This window comes from Hemiscyllium ocellatum, chromosome 6 (assembly GCF_020745735.1).
Source record: "Hemiscyllium ocellatum isolate sHemOce1 chromosome 6, sHemOce1.pat.X.cur, whole genome shotgun sequence".
NCBI lineage: Eukaryota > Metazoa > Chordata > Chondrichthyes > Orectolobiformes > Hemiscylliidae > Hemiscyllium > Hemiscyllium ocellatum.
The window spans coordinates 20,258,421-20,276,509 of NC_083406.1; the positions used below are offsets into that span (position 1 = coordinate 20,258,421).

General features: G+C 39.1%; 1 protein-coding gene across 1 annotated transcript in view; it reads right to left on the reverse strand.

Annotated features, from left to right (window-relative positions):
* The window catches only part of kpnb3 (karyopherin (importin) beta 3), a 62,407-nt gene that overhangs the window by 37,611 nt on the left and 6,707 nt on the right, over positions 1-18,089 (reverse strand). Inside the window, exons 2-7 of the mRNA XM_060825863.1 lie at positions 12,384-12,464; positions 10,318-10,510; positions 8,007-8,109; positions 5,136-5,232; positions 2,391-2,495; positions 1,056-1,178 (exon numbers count right to left, since the gene is read on the reverse strand). Of these exons, the coding sequence (XP_060681846.1) occupies positions 1,056-1,178; positions 2,391-2,495; positions 5,136-5,232; positions 8,007-8,109; positions 10,318-10,510; positions 12,384-12,464 (702 nt within the window). The remainder of the gene's footprint in view (positions 1-1,055; positions 1,179-2,390; positions 2,496-5,135; positions 5,233-8,006; positions 8,110-10,317; positions 10,511-12,383; positions 12,465-18,089) is intronic.

Genomic DNA, 18,089 nt, shown 5'->3' on the forward strand with positions numbered 1-18,089 from the left:
TAAATCCATGTTGACTTGTTCTAATCAGACTCTGCTCATCCAAGAATTTAGAAACCTCATCCTTAATGATGGATTCTAGAATTTTACCAACAACCGAGGTTAAGCTGATTGGCCTATAATTTTCCATCTTTTGTCTTGATCCTTTCTTGAACAAGGGGGTTACAACAGCCATCTTCCAATCATCCAGAACCTTTCCTAACTCCAGTGACTCTTGAAAGATCTCAACCAATGCCTCTGCTATTTCCTCAGCCACCTCTCTCAGAACTCTAGGGTGTATCCCATCAGGGCCAGGAGATTTATCAATTTTAAGACTTTTTAACTTTTCTAGCACTCTCTCTTTCGTAACGGCAACCATACTCAACTCAGCCCCGTGACTCCCTTTAATTTTTGGGATATTACTCATGTCTTCCACTGTGAAAACTGACGCAAAGTACTTGTTAAGTTCTCCTGCTATTTCCTTATCTCCCATCACTAGGCTTCCTGCATCAGTTTGAAGTGGCCTAATGTCTACTTTTGCCTGTCATTTGTTTCTTATGTACTGAAAGAAACTTTTACTATCATTTCTAATATTACTGGCTAGCCTACCTTCATATTTGATCCTCTCATTTCTTATTACACTCTTTGTTATCCTCTGTTTGTTTTTGTATCCTTCCCAATCTTCTGATTTCCCACTGTTCTTAGCCACTTTTTAGGATCTCTCTTTTTCTTTAATACATTTCCTGACTTCCTTTGTCAGCCATGGTTGTCTAATCCCTCCCCGGAAAATCTTTCTTTAGTTACAGAAAGAATGCAGGAGATGTGGTTGAGAAACAGATCAGCCATGATCAAATGAGCAAAATGGGCTAATACTGCTCCTGTCTAATGGTCTTATTAACTGAATTGCCTCTCACTATGATTCATTCAAAATATTTATGCTGAAACAAGTGGTCAAATGACTAATATCTCACAGAACATTAGCCTTAAATTTGACTTTATTCATGTTCAAATTTAAACTGCATTTATACAAATTAAATTTATATAATGGGAGAATAAGCACAAATCTGTGCAAAGCTTACCTTCAGGCTTAATGTTAAGGTGGGTTCAAGATGAGGACGTAAATATTTTGGTGCTGTGTCTGCAAGTTCCACTAATGATTTCAGCACTGAATCATCATTTTGATAACAGGAATCATTGACAGCCTAAATCACAGGACAAAAAGTGAGCAATTAAAAACCGCCTTCAATAAAAAACCTTCAATATTTTATATTACCGCTCATGAAAATGTTCAGGATTTAAAACTCCAAGTCAAAAGACAATTAACATATGAAACTTCCACTTCTGTTCAAAACGGGGCGGCATGGTGGCTCAGTGGTTAGCACTGCTGCCTCACAGCACCAGTGACCCAAGTTCAATTCCTGTACAGGTCACTGTCTGTGTGGAGTTTGCACAATCTTCCTGCGTCTGCGTGGGTTTCCTCCAGGTGCTCCGGTTTCCTCCCACAATTCCAAAAAAGATGTGCAGGTTACGTGAATTGGCCACGCTAAATTGCCCGTAGTGTGAGGTGAAGGGGTAAATGTAGGGGATTGAGTCTGGGTGGGTAGCACTTCGACGGGTCAGTGTGGACCTGTTGAGCCAAAGGGCCTGTTTCCACACTAAGTAATCTAATCTAACCTATCCTAACCCCACAATACAAAGTATTGCAATTAAATCACATTCATGTTGCAGGAACAGGGATGGTAGAGAGATCAGTTAGCTCAGCTGGCTGAACAGCTGGTTAACACAACAAAGTGACATGATGGATATAATCCCCACACCAGCTGAGGTTATCATGAAAGTTCCACTTTCTCAACTTGTCTCTTGCTTGATACAGTGACCCTCAAGTTATTGACTTTAACGAGAAAGCAGCCTTCTTATCTGCTGAGACTATTGCAACTTTGTTTTTACAGCGCAGCAATACACCAATGTTTCAGTGTTCATTCACACAAAAGCCACCCTCACATCCCACTTTATCTAACTTGAGGACATCCTTCTATTCCTTTTTTTAAATATGCTGCTTTAACTTTCCCTGAAAAATATGTTATCAGTTTTGACTACTCATGCTAGTGTTAAGTCTTCTAATCAGTATCTGATGACTTAAAGTCTCCTTTTAAAAGTGACTAATTTTATGAATTTAGTTGCAATTGAAAACATCTCAATGTCTCTCCTACAATACCCTGAATAATTGCTTGCCAGTTGCCAAATTACACAATAAATAGAGAGCTCACCCATTACTCAATGGCAATTAAGAATGCAACTCAATTCTAAGTTCATGAAAATAATTATGTACATTGATGAGGTTGATTTGAAATATACAAATGCACACTTTGATGTAAATTTTCTCAACTCTTGGAAAAAAAAGAGAGATTCCATACCTGCAGGATACCAGGCAGCATGTCAGCAAAATGCTTTTGCAGTGGAGTATTATTCTCATTAGCCAGCACAAATGCTGCTGCAGCCCGGGCAGCCAGCCTTCGAATCTGCCAAAAACACAGAGTAATAGCCTTAGAATATATTTTTTAAGTCTTAGATCTCTTAACTAAAGAAAAATAATTTACATTGCAGAAAACTACTTCACAGATGAACACAATGAAGAGTACGCTGGTATACAACATATTCTCATTAGATTTAAGAGTGTTATTTTTTAAATATATCCTGATATTACCTCTGTAACCTTATTCAGTCCAACATGACAAGACCTCTATGCCACACAAATTCCAAACTATGGTAAATCTCCTACACCAACACGGTCACTTCACCATAGCTTCAGTTACTTAGGTTCCAAGTCCTGCAATTCTCTTCCAAAGTCTCTTCCAGGGTCGAGAGTGGGGTGATAGAAAAGCACAACAGCATCCAAAGGGCAGGAGAATCGCATTTCAAGAGCAAGCTCTTCACCAGGACCTCTATCCTACATCCAGTAGGATATTTGGTAAAGCCTTGTTCTAACCAGACTTCGGGACACATGCCTCAATTATTCCTCACGTGGCTTCGTATCAAAAATGGTTCAATAATGCTCCAGCAAAATGCCTTACTACCTTAAAGGCACTACATAAATGCAGGGTGTCCAAGGTCTTTCAGGTAGCTTCAATGTTGCACACACCATGACTGCGGTTCAGATTTCTGTGATCAAACATTTAAAATTTTTTTTTTGGAAAGATAGATGGTAAGCTCAGGTATCACTGAAGACTTTAGGGTGCAAAGAAAAACAGATGAAAATATGGAAAGTCCTTTTTCAAAACAGTAGCTTCCATATTTATTCAAGTTTTTAAAAAGATCCATGTCTTTTATTGAATTGAGTGTAAGTGAAGTAGGCATGATGGATTTGGGGAGCGAAAGAGCAAAAGAGACAGAAGGGGGGGGTGGTGAGAGCTGCAGGAAGCAAGGAGGGGCCAGGGTGATGAGACAGTAAAGGACAGAGCCTGGAGAAGAGGTAGATGATGCTCAATTTTGAATTATGTTGGCTAAACATCGAGATATAACAGTTGTTAACCATCAAAATATTTGCAGGGTAGGTATACAGGTTAAATGCAACATAACTGTGACAAGTCTCTCTATTGAGTTCACTGTCAAAAATACTCATGTCCAGGACAACAAAAATCAGCCCAACAGAAACTTAAACTTCTGGGCAACTATTGCACCACGTGCATACATTCAGACTTCTGAGAGGCACAGATGTGCACCTTCTGACTTGTGTCTAATTCTAAGTAATCTGGACACTGGAAGACTTGTTAAGAACAATTAGGTTAAAAACTGGAAGACTTGTGCCTATGATTTCAAATTTGCAATACTCCTCAATCATGCAGTTTTACTACAATCCCTATTCCTAAATTTGTAGGTGCATAATTCTATTTACATTAAAATTTGCAAACAAAATCCCTGCAACATTTAATAAAATTTTTCCCTGTGAACTTATGGGTGAGATTTTTTTCCCTTAAATTGAAATGTATTTCGATTACATGGGAAACTCCTCTTATTTATAGTTTGTCCTATGTGGTTTTAAATTTACCAATTAAAACATGTTGAGGGATCTCAAGTAAAAATGAACAAGAAACAGTAGTTCAATTCAACATAAACCAAACTATTCATATTTCTGATGAATTAGTCTGATCCCAAGAGACAGATGTAGGAGTAATTATTTATACCCTTCAGGACTGCTCCACTAAAAGATTATGGCTAACCGGATCATGGTTTTACCTCCATTTTCCTGCTACTCCACAATCCCAAACTCAATCCTCAACTGCGTTATAGATCACAAATTTATCTAACTCAGCCTTGAAGATATTCAATGACCCAGCTTTCAATGTCTTAGCAGGAGAGATTTCTAAAGATTAAAAAACACAAAAAAAATCCTCACCTCAGTCTCAAATTAAAATTTCTTATTCTAAAACAGTATCCCCTAGCTCTTGACTTTCCCATTAGTGCTATCATCCTCTCAGTATCTCAGCATTTCCCATGTCAAGTCTTAGTTAGCTTAGCCAATCCTTCAACTGTGTTAGTATGCCACCATCAATGACATTAGCAACTTTTCATGTGGCATCTTAACAAACAAACGTCTTGTGGTATCAACACAAAGCCCAAAGCATTAATCAACAGAAGCTGCTTTTCAAAAAGGCAAGAAAGTTTACATTGACAATGAAAAATGTGCAGCAAGGGAATCAATTCCATTATCCATATTGCTTCCATTTTGCATGAAGAATAATAAGGCTTGTTTAGCAGTAATAGTATTGTTCATTTTATATCTGTGGAATTCCCTGCCCAGTGAAGATTTGAGGCTACCGCATTGAATGATTTTAAGGCAAAGATAGATAGGTTTTTGAACCATAAAAGAATTAAAGTTGACAGTGAGTGTGTGGGTAAGAGGGCTCAGTCCACGAGATAATCACCCATGATCTTACTGAATGTCAGAGCAGGCTCGAGGGCCGGTTGGCCTACATCTGCTCCTGTTTCTTACGTTCTTATGTTTACAGGATATTCACCTATATCTCATACCTATATATTGTACCTACAACAGTCATTCGTTCATTAGCTTTTTAGTCTTCTAAAGAAACATTCAATAAACTGAGAGTTCCTATTACAAAACAGAGGAGGATGCAGTGCTAATTCATATTGACAGTCCTTACCGTTGAGTTTTCTTGATCTTGCATGCACTGAAGTAACATTCGTTTGATAACGTCAAGATAATGCTGTTGCTGGTTTCCAAAAATTCCTGGGAAGTTCCTGTTAAACACAGATTGATATTAAAATCAAATTATAGTCCAATACAGAGTTAACTAATAATTATTTTGGAATCATCATACCCTCAGGGTTAATCAGCAGTAGTTGCTTTTAAAAACTAAAATAAAAAAAATGTACATTAACAGTATAAACACCATCAGAAATTTATACAATTTCAGCATCTAAACTGCCTTTGTTTTATGTGCAGAGTAATCATCACTCAAATGTCCTTGGGCTCCATTAAACACTGGTTAGCCTTACACAGATTCTGGTGCCATTACCATTTGCATGCGTGCATCGGCTAGTCACTCCAGTCTCTCCATCACAGCCTTTCCTGTTTCTGTACTCATTAGAAAGCTGCTACCTCTCTAAACTTAACTCTGGCACAAAATCATCTACCTGAAATGTTAACTTGTGCTTTCTGCAGAGAAACTACCTAAAAACTGGCAAATATTGCCAGAAATTTAACTGAAGACTGTAAGGAGGTGGAGAAATGTGCCTGGAGATGAAATTCCACTTATCTTTCAAGTATGCCTATGGAGAAAGGTTTCCATTTGAAATAGATCAATATGAGTAACAAACTACAATCTCAATGGGGAACGAAGGCCTAATGAAAATCACATCAGAGAAAACTGCAGAAATTTTGAAAGCTTTCAGATGTCCTAGGGTTTCAAGATGTCAACCCCATTTTCAGTAAAAGATAGAAAGATTTCACTTTTCCACCTGACCTTTAATTTATTCCAAGAAATGGAGTTTGCATTAGAAGGAGCAGTGCACAGTAGGACACTTGTCAAGATCACATTTCTACAGGTTAATATTGGAAACAGTGCACAACAGATAGAGTAAATTTAGAATATCAGAAGCATCACCACAGATGACTTTCAAAGTGTAAATCTTAATGTGCAAGACGTGAACCAGCAGATTTTAAGCAAACGTTATAGAATTAAACTCCATAACTAAAGGGGAGGCAGAAGCATATTGATGATTTCACTGGACTAGCGATTCAGAAGCCATCTAGCGCCCTGATTCAAATCCCACCATGGCTATTGATAGAATTTAGATTGAATTAATATAAATAGAATACTATTGGTAAAATCCACGTGGTTCACTAATGTCCGGTTGGAATGGAAATCTGACCATCTTTACTTGGTCTGGTCTACATGCAACCGCAGATCCACAGCAATGTGACTGGACTCTTAAATGCCCTCAAAAAATAAGTGCAATTAGGGAAGAGCAACAAATGTTAGCTTTAACAACAACATTCATATCTCATGACAAAGGAAATAAAACTCAAATCATACAAAAAAATCCATTTAACCATATCAGATTGATTTGGATCTAGCCATCACAGCTCACTCAGGTCAGTCATACAGCACGGAAATAGATCCTTTGGTGCAACTCACCCACGCCAACCAGACACTAGTCCCAGAATTTGACCCATATCCCTCTAAGGCCTTCTTATTCATGTACGCCAGCTATAAGATGGTGGTCGGCTACGAGGAGGATATTATCAAATTGCAAAGGGTGCAAAAAAGGTTACAAGGATGTTATGGAGACTAGATTAGATTAGATTTTTTTTTAGATTAGACTTACAGTGTGGAAACAGGCCCTTCGGCCCAACAAGTCCACACCGACCCGCCGAAGCGAAACCCACCCATACCCCTACATTACCCCTTACCTAACACTACGGGCAATTTAGCATGGCCAATTCACCTGACCCGCACATCTTTGGACTGTGGGAGGAAACCGGAGCACCCGGAGGAAACCCACGCAGACACGGGGAGAACGTGCAAACTCCACACAGTCAGTCGCCTGAGTCGGGAATTGAACCCGGGTCTTCAGGCGCTGTGAGGCAGCAGTGCTAACCACTGTGCCACCGTGCCGCCCACTAGGTTTGAGTTATAAGAGGATGCTTGACAGACTAAAACTTATTTCCCTGGAGTGTTGGAGGCTGAAGGGTGACCTTGTAGAAGTGTATAAAATCATGAAGGATGAATAGCCAGGATCTTTCTTCCCCCCCTCTACCTCCAAGAGTAGTGGAGTCCAAAATTTGAGGCAGAGATTTAAGGTGAGTGGGGAAAGATTTAAAAGGAACCTGAGGGGCAACTTTTTCCACAGTGGGTGGTAGAGGCACCTGAACCTGAGTCTCCTAGTTCAGAGATAAGGAGAGTTATCACTGTGCCACAAGAGCCCTTTACTGAAAGTGATTTTTAAAAAACATACATATCAAACACTCTTAGACACAACTGAACTTTTTTTTGTTACGGTATCTTTTCATCTATTACCCACCACCAGAAAATGACCATGTTCGCCAACTGATTAATTTACATGCAAAGCCATTAAGGGCAATTCAGACCACAAAAGGTGAGGGAGGGACAGGGAGGGGAGGGGGGGCGCAGATGGAGCACTGAACATTTAAAATTTTTTACCTATCCTGAACAGGTGGGACTTGAAACCAGGCCTCCCGGTCCTGGGGAGCAACACTACCACTGCACGACAAAGGATCCCTTTGAACTTCGGTAGTTGTTTTCAAGAACAAGCACCTGCTGGCTGAGTGTCTTGAGGCTGCAAACTCTTAAGAATTTTAAACTGCTATCATTAAACCAAACCAGGTGCTTTCACATTCCATGGAAGTAGGAGAACTGAGATGACATTAAGGTACTGATCTTTTGTGATTGTGCAGCACTCACCCACACACTGGGGTCAGTTCTGTGACACGTTTTCATCCTTTAGCTGCACAAACATCAATTTGGCGACAGTCAAGAAATGGGACTTACCAGAAAATGTGCAAAGCAGCTTCACGCAACGCCACGTTTTGGGAGCTGACAGATTCAAAGAGAAATTTCAAAATTTCTGGCCATTGGTTGTTTCCATCATCATCTAAATATAAACAAGCAACATCTTCAGTCTGAATAAATTTAGGAATTTTTTTTTGATAAGTCATTTATTCACTTTTATTAGTCTGCTCGTCATCCAAATGAAAGTTTGATTCAATGAATAGAATCTACAGTTCAGAAGAGGAGAAAGTGAGGTCTGCAGATGCTGGAGATCAGAGCTGAAAATGTGTTGCTGGAAAAGCGCAGCAGGTCAGGCAGCATCCAAGGAGCAGCAGAATCGACGTTTCAGACATAAGCCCTTCTTCAGGAATTCCTGAAGAAGGGCTTATGCCCGAAATGTCGATTCTCCTGCTCCTTGGATGCTGCCTGACCTGCTGCGCTTTTCCAGCAACACATTTTCAATTCAGGAAGAGCCCATCTCCTCACAATAAGTTGAGGAACCACCTCTGATTCCACTTGTAGTCGTATCAATATGCTTTTACTTCTTCCTCCCTCACGTACAAGTGCAGTTGCATTACTCACTGAACAATGCAGTGCTGAGTTTCATATTTCAAAGACTGAGTAAAGTAGTTTGTCCTGTATTCAACATTGAATACTCTGATAATTATTACATCTCATTTGTTTTTCCTCGAATTGGAGCATATTCTTTACACCATTGAAATACCTGCCAAGTTAGTTATCGGTTAGATACGGGTTTACTTCAGAACACCAGAACATAAACTTGAAGTAGTAGGCAATTCAGACCCTCAAGGTGCTCTACAACTTAATGCAATCATGGATGACATCATCTCAGCCTCAACTTCACTTTCCTGCCTACTCCCTACAATTTTTAACCAGTTACTATTAAAAATCTCACCCATCCACTTCACTCTGAGCTAGTGAATACAATGAACTCACAAACACTTTAGAGAAGTAATTCCTCACGAGTTTTAAATCTGCCTCCTCTTAGCCTAAAACTATAGGCTCTAGAATGAGAAACATTCACACTACACTATCAATCCCCTTTAACATCTCACATGCCTCTTCCCCCCCCCCATTCTTCTAAATTCCAGTGAACATAGGCCTAAACAGCTCAATCTGTCTTCATAAGGGAAACATCCCTCAGGCTTTCTTTCTTTGTTTGTATTTTTATTTCACTAATAATGTTCATGTAATTGCTAATCATCAGATGTCATTAATATTGCAAGGAGCTCAGCCTCTAGAACTACAAACCTCTATGCTCTATTCTCTGCTCAACATATGTTTAGCTTCACAGGTACCTGTAATCTTCCAGTATATCCCATAACAATTTTATATTTACAAGCTTCACAGCCGATTACTGTGTCTATAATCAAATGCCCATTTATTTCACTACCATCACCAACAGTCAAACGTATGGATGGTGTACAGTACATTATCACAAAAAAATTGTTAAATATCGTGGGATAAATGAAAAGACTTGGATTTACATAGAACTTTTCGCAACCACCAGACATCTTCAAAGCACTTCACAGCCAACAAAATACTTTTGATGTGTAGCCAATGTCGTAACATTGGAAACACAGCAGCTAATTTAGCTCAGAAAACTCTAAGAATGTGAAAGTGACCAAACAATCTGTATTTTGCTAAGTTCATTGATAGGTAAATATTGAACAGGATACCAGTGATAACTCCCAAACACTTCTTCACAACAGTGTTCCAAGATTTTGTTTTATATCCACCATGAAACAGGCAGAAGGGTTCTTGGTTTAACATCTCATTTGACAAACAATACCCATTAGTGCAGCATTCACCCAATGTTGCACTGCAGTGCTAATCTTAATTTTTGTGCTGAGTCTCAAGAGTGTGATTTGAACCCAGAATCTTGCGACTCAAAAGCGAATGTGCTCTGAATCACTGCTGGCACCAAAAGAACATGTGTCCGGACTCTATTTTATTTACTCAGTGAAGGGATGAGTGTGTTGCTGGAAGGAGTAGCATGCATATCAATCAGTGCTTTTCACAGAGCTGTACTTAACACAGTTTGGATATCCCCAAATGCAGTGGGGGAAACCAGCCCAAACCCAAGCAACTTTCATACCTTACACAAAAATCATTGTTCCAATTTAACATTAGCACATGATAGTGGGGCTTGAGAAAAAAAATAGAAAAAAAAAGATGCAAACATGTTCTATTTATATCCTGGAATTCCCACTTAAAGGTTGCAGTAAAATGCCATTTCTAGGAAACATTGAAGCTCAATAAGAAATTAAGGATATTACAAGTTGCTAACCAATTAGATTCCTAGAGAGCTCTGCTGCAATATCACAAGTCTTCTTCCTGATGTTAGATGATCCCTCCATTTGGATACCCAGAAGCAGTTCACCTTTGACAGCATTCTGCACATCGGGTGCCAGACTTGGGAATACCTCATCAAAAGATGCAGAAAGCATTCGCCGCATTAAAACAGCAGCCATCTGTCTTACCTGTACAAAGAAAAATGCAATTAACAGTGTCTCAGTTTATAGGTAATGCAGTGACTTTTAGAAGTTTAAGTTGACCATAGATTAACACAGCCTGATCTTTGAAACAGTTAGTCAATCGGGCCCCTGCTCCTTCCTGATAACATAGGATAAGTTTCCTTTTCCAGTTTATATTTAATTCCCAGGTAAAATTTTATTATTTGAAATTTTATATCAGCAATAAAAATTCATCTTTAGTTCCTTTTCCTTAAATCTAGGTATGCTAGTTACCAATTTTTCTACCAGTTTTGATAAGATAAATAAAGGGAAACACTTCGCAATCATGCAAGGACAAGTCTTTATTTTAAAAGTTGAAACAGTTCTTTTCTGGACACACTTGTATCAAATGCCACACAGCCAGATACAGCACAATGTTCACAGTAAACTGACCTGCACCCAGGAGCGAGTTATTAAACCTCTCATAACAGGTACTTCAGAACACTAAAAAGTTAATGTCCATTCACGTTACATCACATATTGAAAGCTCAACCCTTCAACTCCAACATACCAAAACAAAGATGCAGAATTAGGTGAACTAACTTTTTAAAGAAAACATTCATTTTTGTCTGGCTGCTGATTTGTTGAATTTAAGTCCATTAGCTGCCATCACTGGATGCCATGTCCCCAGAGCATCTGCCTATGTTTTACTAGCACAATGACTTATCAATATGCCAATGTCTCCCTCAGAACCACAATTTCATAGAAGACTGCATTTTGCTCAGTGGAAAGAATGCCCTTTCCATTACATTGTCGTCAACCCTACTCATTGTTTTCAACCCTCAGCTCACAAACTTGTACCTTGAAAACCTGTGAAATCAGGAATTCAGTTCAGTTCTGGAGGAAAGTTTAAAGAAGTTCACTGAAACCAAACTTCCTATGAAAGAGATAATGTCGGCAAAGGCAAGGTCACTAAACGTCATCAATTCCTTTCTTTCCAAAGTTAAGCACCTGCGCAGTTATCCCCTCAGTACGAATATTTCAAAGCTAATTAGGATTCAAAAGTAGCCAGTTGTTTTATGAAACCTGCTGCATAAGTCACTGGCATAAGAACATGGAATTAAAAGGCATTTTCAAAACTCCCCAGTTTGAATTCTGTCCTCCTCATTACAAAAACTGCTGTGGCCAAAAGCATAAATGGCATTCCTGCCAAGTGCAATCTCCCTCTTTGACCTTTCCATATTATACTGCATAGCACCCCTTAAAACATATATGCTTCAATCACAGGACTGTACTCTATTTGCTGAATTTCTCCACCCACATTAAACATTGACATCAGTGATGTTTTCTATGGAAAACACCTGCGCACCATCGCAATTGTAAAATAGTGGAATGCTCAAGAATTAATGCTTTCAACTGCTAATTGCCTAAACTTTGAAATCCTCTCAAGCTCATCACCTCGGAATTAGCTTTTACAAAGCTTTAGGCCACCGTTATATCATCATAAGGGGCTTAAGTCAAATTCTATTTCATAATGACTAAGGGCTTTGGTTTTACTATGGTATCATGGTTATAAAAACAAAACTAGTCATAAATTCTATTAAAATAACGCAATTAGTCTTTAACATACCTCCAATCTGGAAGTTTTGAAAAATGTAAATGAAGGTTAGAAGTCATAAATAGTGGATGATAAACTTTTTTGGTTGATGTGAAACAAATGGAGACCCTACTCACATTGAGATATAGCTTTAGAATCCCAATTCATACAGCCTGATGAAAGAACTAAAACAAGCTTTAGCTACTCATCCTGCACTAAATCAACTCAAATCTTTTTTGAATAATGCCTAGTGGATGAAGAGCAATGCTGAGCTGAAGAGAAAGCAAAGGTTTTGATAATTACCTCTTCTGCAGCTGCTGAATTCCTGAGTGCTTGCAAAAGAAACGTGACCTTCGACTGGCCAGGGATATTCTCATAGGCTTCCTGAATAACAAAAAGATTAAACAATGTGACATTGTTGAAAATTCTCCTTTTATATACAAACATTTACATTGCCTTTTAATAATGAAGTCTCTCTTTAAAAAAAGACTTTATAAAACTACTGGCTACTTTGGAATCCTAATTAGCTTTGAAATATTCGTGCACTGCATTGTCTGCCATCTATACTAACCAGCAGAAAAGGTTTACGGATTTGGAGCCTCAACAGAGAAGAAACAAAGATTCAAAAAGCTCAAGAATTATTTTAAAAATGTAGCAAACTATGAGATTATCTTCATTCCAAAGTGTTGAGCACTAACATATCATTGACTGCTTCCTTCAAAAAAAAGGAGCAACTCAAATCTGAGAGCCACCAGATAAATATTTGAATTGCCATGAGAATCTAATAAGAGGAAAAACTTCTGACAGTTTAGTTGTAAATTGGAGACATTTATAGATTATCCCTGATGAACTTGGCACCCAAACACATTGTCTGATTCAAGTGTGATGACATTTAAACTGGTTTACCTCAATGGAGCAAAGCTTAGATTACCAAATGGGAAGACAATCCTGCTTGGAACAGCCAGTATACCCCCAACACTGACAGATTCAGTCACAAAAATACACACTAATCATTGCTGAGTGCCTCACTGTCATCTTGGGGGTTACCATTGACCAGAAACTGAACTGGACTAAAGATAAATATTGTGGCTATACAGCCTGAGACCCAGGTTCAATTCCCGACTCAGGCGGCTGACTGTGTGGAGTTTGCACGTTCTCCCCGTGTCTGTGTGGGTTTCCTCCGGGTGCTCCGGTTTCCTCCCACAGTCCAAAGATGTGCGGGTCAGGTGAATTGGCCATGCTAAATTGCCCGAGTGTTAGGTTAGGGGTATGGGTGAGTTGCGCTTCGGCGGGTCGGTGTGGACTTGTTGGGTCAAAGGGCCTGTTTCCACACTAAGTAATATAATTCACAAAAATCTAATAGCAGCTCAGATGCTAGGAATTCTAAATCATCTGCCTGCCCACTATCTACAAGGTTCAGGTGAGGGGTCTAATGAAATATTTTCCACTTGCCTGGATAAGTGCAATTTCAACAATATTCTAAGCTTGATACTATCCAGGAAAAAGCAATTTGACAGACACCCCATTTAATACTTTCAAATGCGCAAACTCAGCTCAGATGCACACTAGCAGTATACATCATCTACACGCAATGCAACAACTCAATGCTCCTTAAACAGCAGCTTCCAAATCCACAACTATCATACTCTAGAAGGATAGGGGCAACGGATAGATGGAAATAACTTCCTGCACATTTCCCTCCATGCCACATTTTTTCAAGATCAGGATCTATATCACTGTTCCTTCACTGTCACTGGGTCAAAATTCCTCGCTAACAGTACTGTGGGTGTACCTACATGGATGGACAGCAGCAGTTCAAGATGACAGCTCACCACTATATTCACTGCAGACTGGCAACAAACACTGGCCAGGCAGTGATGCAGTGTACCTGTCAATGAACTAAGATCTGCTTCAAGCAGAAAGAGAGAGCAGATACAATTTTGTCTTTACATCAAGGAGACTAAATTAAAACAGGGACAAAAGTTAGGTTACAGCTTTGAAGCTCTGAGAACTCTTTTTATAGGGCTATATTCAAATCTGGGCACTGCACCGGAGGAAAGACCTATTTGGCTTTAAAAGGCATAGCGCTGGAAATAGTTTGCCTCACCAGGCAAATGGTTTGGACCCTGGTGGTCAATATCATTAAGCATCATCTGGTCTTGCTCAGGAAGACCATTCTTGCAAGGCAGTGTCTGCTCCATTTACTGCAGAGGAAGATAATGGGACTAAAATGGCCTGTTTTATCTTCTCAAGCTGAGACTCAAGTGCGTATGAATCGCTTCTGAGGCCAGTATTTCTGTCATTATATCTCACTCACAGGTATCCCTGTAGTTGAGGTAAAGCAGTTTGAGACCCAGTGGTCGGTTCACCGTAAAGAACGTTATTGGGTATACGGCACTTTTCCATCTGCTGAATGTGGCCAAGCCAGTGCAGATGTCAGTGGCTTAGCAATGAGGGTATACTGGAAATAGCATGAGCCCTGCCCTCAGAGTTGCTAAGGATACATTGAGACAGTGAAGATGGAAACTGTTCAGCTTTTTCTCCTGAGCATGTGCTGTCCATAGACATAGAAGCAGAGACTATTCAGATCTTTGACTCTGCTCTGATCAGAGAATCAAGTCCAATTTCCTGTCTTTTCCCCATAATCCTCAATTCCCTTATCAGTTAGAAATATCTCTCAGCCAGCCAGCTAACCCAGCCAGCACAGCCCTCTGGAGTAAAGAACTCCATAAATTGTCAACCCTCAGAAGAAATGCCTCATCTCTGCCTGAAACAAGTCACCCTTTATTTTGAGATTATGCCAACACTCCATTTGCTTTCCCGATGTGTTGAACCTATATGCAAGCTTTTGTCATGCATGAGGATGCCTAAATCTACGTGCTGTAGCTTTCCACAGTCTTATTCCAGTTAAATATTCAGCTTCTCCATTCTTCCTGCCAAAGTGCATAACCTCAATTTCTCCACTTTATGTACCATGTCAAGTTTTTATCTACTCCCTTTACTTGTCCATATCCCTGTTGAATCTGCACAGCATCCTCACTATTTGCCTTCCCACCTTTTTATACCATCCACAAACTTGGTTATTCTGCATTCACCTTCCTCATCCATGTCATTAATAGAGTGTGTAAATAATCGGGGCTCCACCACTGTTCAATGTGGCACCTGCTCCGATTACAAGTTGCCATACTGAAAATATCACACTTATCCCAACCGACATATTATAAACAAAGTTCTGGAGAAACTCAGCAGGTCTGGCAATATCTACAGACAAAGAATTAATGCTTCTGACAAAGGGTCTTTGGGTTCAAAAGATTAACTCTGCTTTTCTCTTTTTACAGATGCCATCAGACCTGATGAGTTTCCCCAACATTTTGTTTTTGTTCAGAATTCCAGCATCCCCAGTTCTTGGTTTTTATTTGGTCATCTATTAGTTAGCCAATCCTTCCTTGATGGTAATATACTACCTCCAAACCATGGGCTCTTATCCTATTTAATAGCCTAACATGTGGTGCCTTATTAAACCTTCTGAAAATCCAAATATACTACATTCACTGCTTCTCCAATATCCATGCTGTTTGCTTCTTCCTCAAAGGATGCTAATAAATGTGTCACTCAATTTCCCTTTTGTGAAGTCACGCTGACTGCTTGTAAACACACTGTTACACCCTTTAGAACAGACTCAAACATTTTTCCCCAATGACAGATGTTAAGCTAACTGACCATTTTTTTAGTCTACGCCCGTTTTAAAGAGAGATATCTCACCATTAGAGTAGAGCTTTGACACCATGGGCTTGGTAGACTCGCAATTGGGTGTTCTCAATCAGGTTGCTCTTACTTCACAGTCTTAATCAACTTGGATATAAAAGTTACAGCCTTTGAAAAGTGTGCGTTGTTATCAGCATCAAGTGACAGACTTCTACTGATTCACTGTTCTCAATGTGAAACTACCAACAACCTTCAGTAACACATTGCTATAATGTCATCTATCATCATTCACAATGTCCTGATTGGTCTTCTTGCTGCTGATGGCTAAATGAAACCCCACAGGTATGAGCAAGTATGTGCATTTGATACTACAGGTTCTCCTCAGCAGTAAATGATAGCACAAACTTTGATTTCAGGCCAGCTAGGATGAATAGCTTTCCTGCAGCCTGTGACAGAACCAGAAAAGGAGAATATATCAAGAATGTCAATCTTGTCCACACCCTGAGCTACAAATATTCTCCAAAAATCAGTGCTACAATAAAAACTTGACTGATCCTAATGTGAATTGCAAAAGGATCCAATGTTACTGTTATAACTGTTCTTTTACACCATGTTACGAAAAGAGAAGATTCACAGTGAGCAGTTTCAGAAGACAGCTAATTTTCTAAGCAGTTTAAAATGAGTACAACTCAAGATTGTGTTTCAGTCACTTGTTTATTTCTATTGATGACTTCCCAGCCACTGTTTTTAAATGGAGCTTTTCTCCCCCTGATGGATTGGTTGCCTCTTTGACATCTTCATACATGTCCCTGATATTCTATGTTGAGACACATCTGGGTGTTCTAACACTTATAACCAGTAGTCTTTAACACCTATCTAGCAGTGCACTGATTTAACTTTGAGCAACTGTTTGTACATTCAAAGCTGTCTTGTTTGATCTCTCTAGTAATTAATGAGTCGTCACTTGGCTTCAAAGAAATTAGAATTGTTATAAATATTAAAATTAAAGCTCAGTCATTCAAAGAATATAAAAAAAAGCACCTCTTCAAACAAAGGATAATGGAAACCTGAAACATTCTTCCCTAAAAAGCTAGCCTACTGGTGCTATCATTAAACTATTAACCCAGTGACCCAGATAATGTTCTGGTGACCCAGTTTCAAATCCCTTCAGAGCACACAGTGGAATATGAATTTATTAAATATCTGGAATTAAGAGTCCAAAGAAATTGTCGTTGATTGTTGGAAAAACCCATCTGGTTCACTACTGTTCTTCAGTGAAGAAAATCTGCCATCCTTACTTGGTCTGGGTATTCCAGATCCACAGCAACTTGGTTGACTCTCAACAGACCTTTTGGCAATTAGGAATGGGAAATAAATGACAGCCTAGCCAGTGATGCCCATATCTTGTGAAAAAAAACTACTAACCAACATTCGTAAGATATCAATGAGATGAAACAGATGGAAGTTCACCAGATGAAGTCATGGTTTAAATCTGCTACTTATGCAAATTTAGAGCATAACCAGCTTGGAATTGTGGTGTTTGATTTACAATCTCAACTGCTGTTTCCACTGCCTTCCCTCACAACAATAGGGATGTGTTTGACTTGACAGGATTATGGAGCATTACACCTGAGGAAAGAAATAATATTTGGAAATGAAAAATGTCCCTGATTAAGTGTAAAAGCCAAAAAATACACCTGGATTCAACTGCATCCCTGCTGATTTATCCATCTTGTTTCAGGCAGCAGAGCCAGAGCTACAACTGGCCTCAATATCTGACAGGCAAGAATCAGAAATAAACATAGCTCAAAGCTCTTTCCTTTGAGCACTGCATCCAATAATCACTGCTATAAAGTCTCAACTAGGAGAGAACAAAGTGTGTCTATGATGTCCCTACTGAGGTACATCACATTGATGTAAGGGCATTAAGAATGACTACACTAACATACAATGCTATTGGTGATTTGAATTGTATCTCTTTTCACAGTTGTTGCACATTCCAGTGATTGCTGCTGTTAACACTGCACCATAACACAATAAAAGATTGCAGAACAAATGAAATCTCCCATCTGGATTACAAAATTCAATGAACATTAACTTATCTGTTTTCAGATTTTAACCAATTGTCTTTTAAGAATGAATGTGCTGATGTTTAGAAGTGTTGCAACTGATAAAAGACTGGCTTTGATGACCATTCAGTAGTCAGAAGCTCAGCTCTGACTAGACAGATGAAGTTTATTGAATCCATAATGGAATTCCCCACTAGGCGTAAGAATAGAAACACAGACATTTTTAAGAATGAAT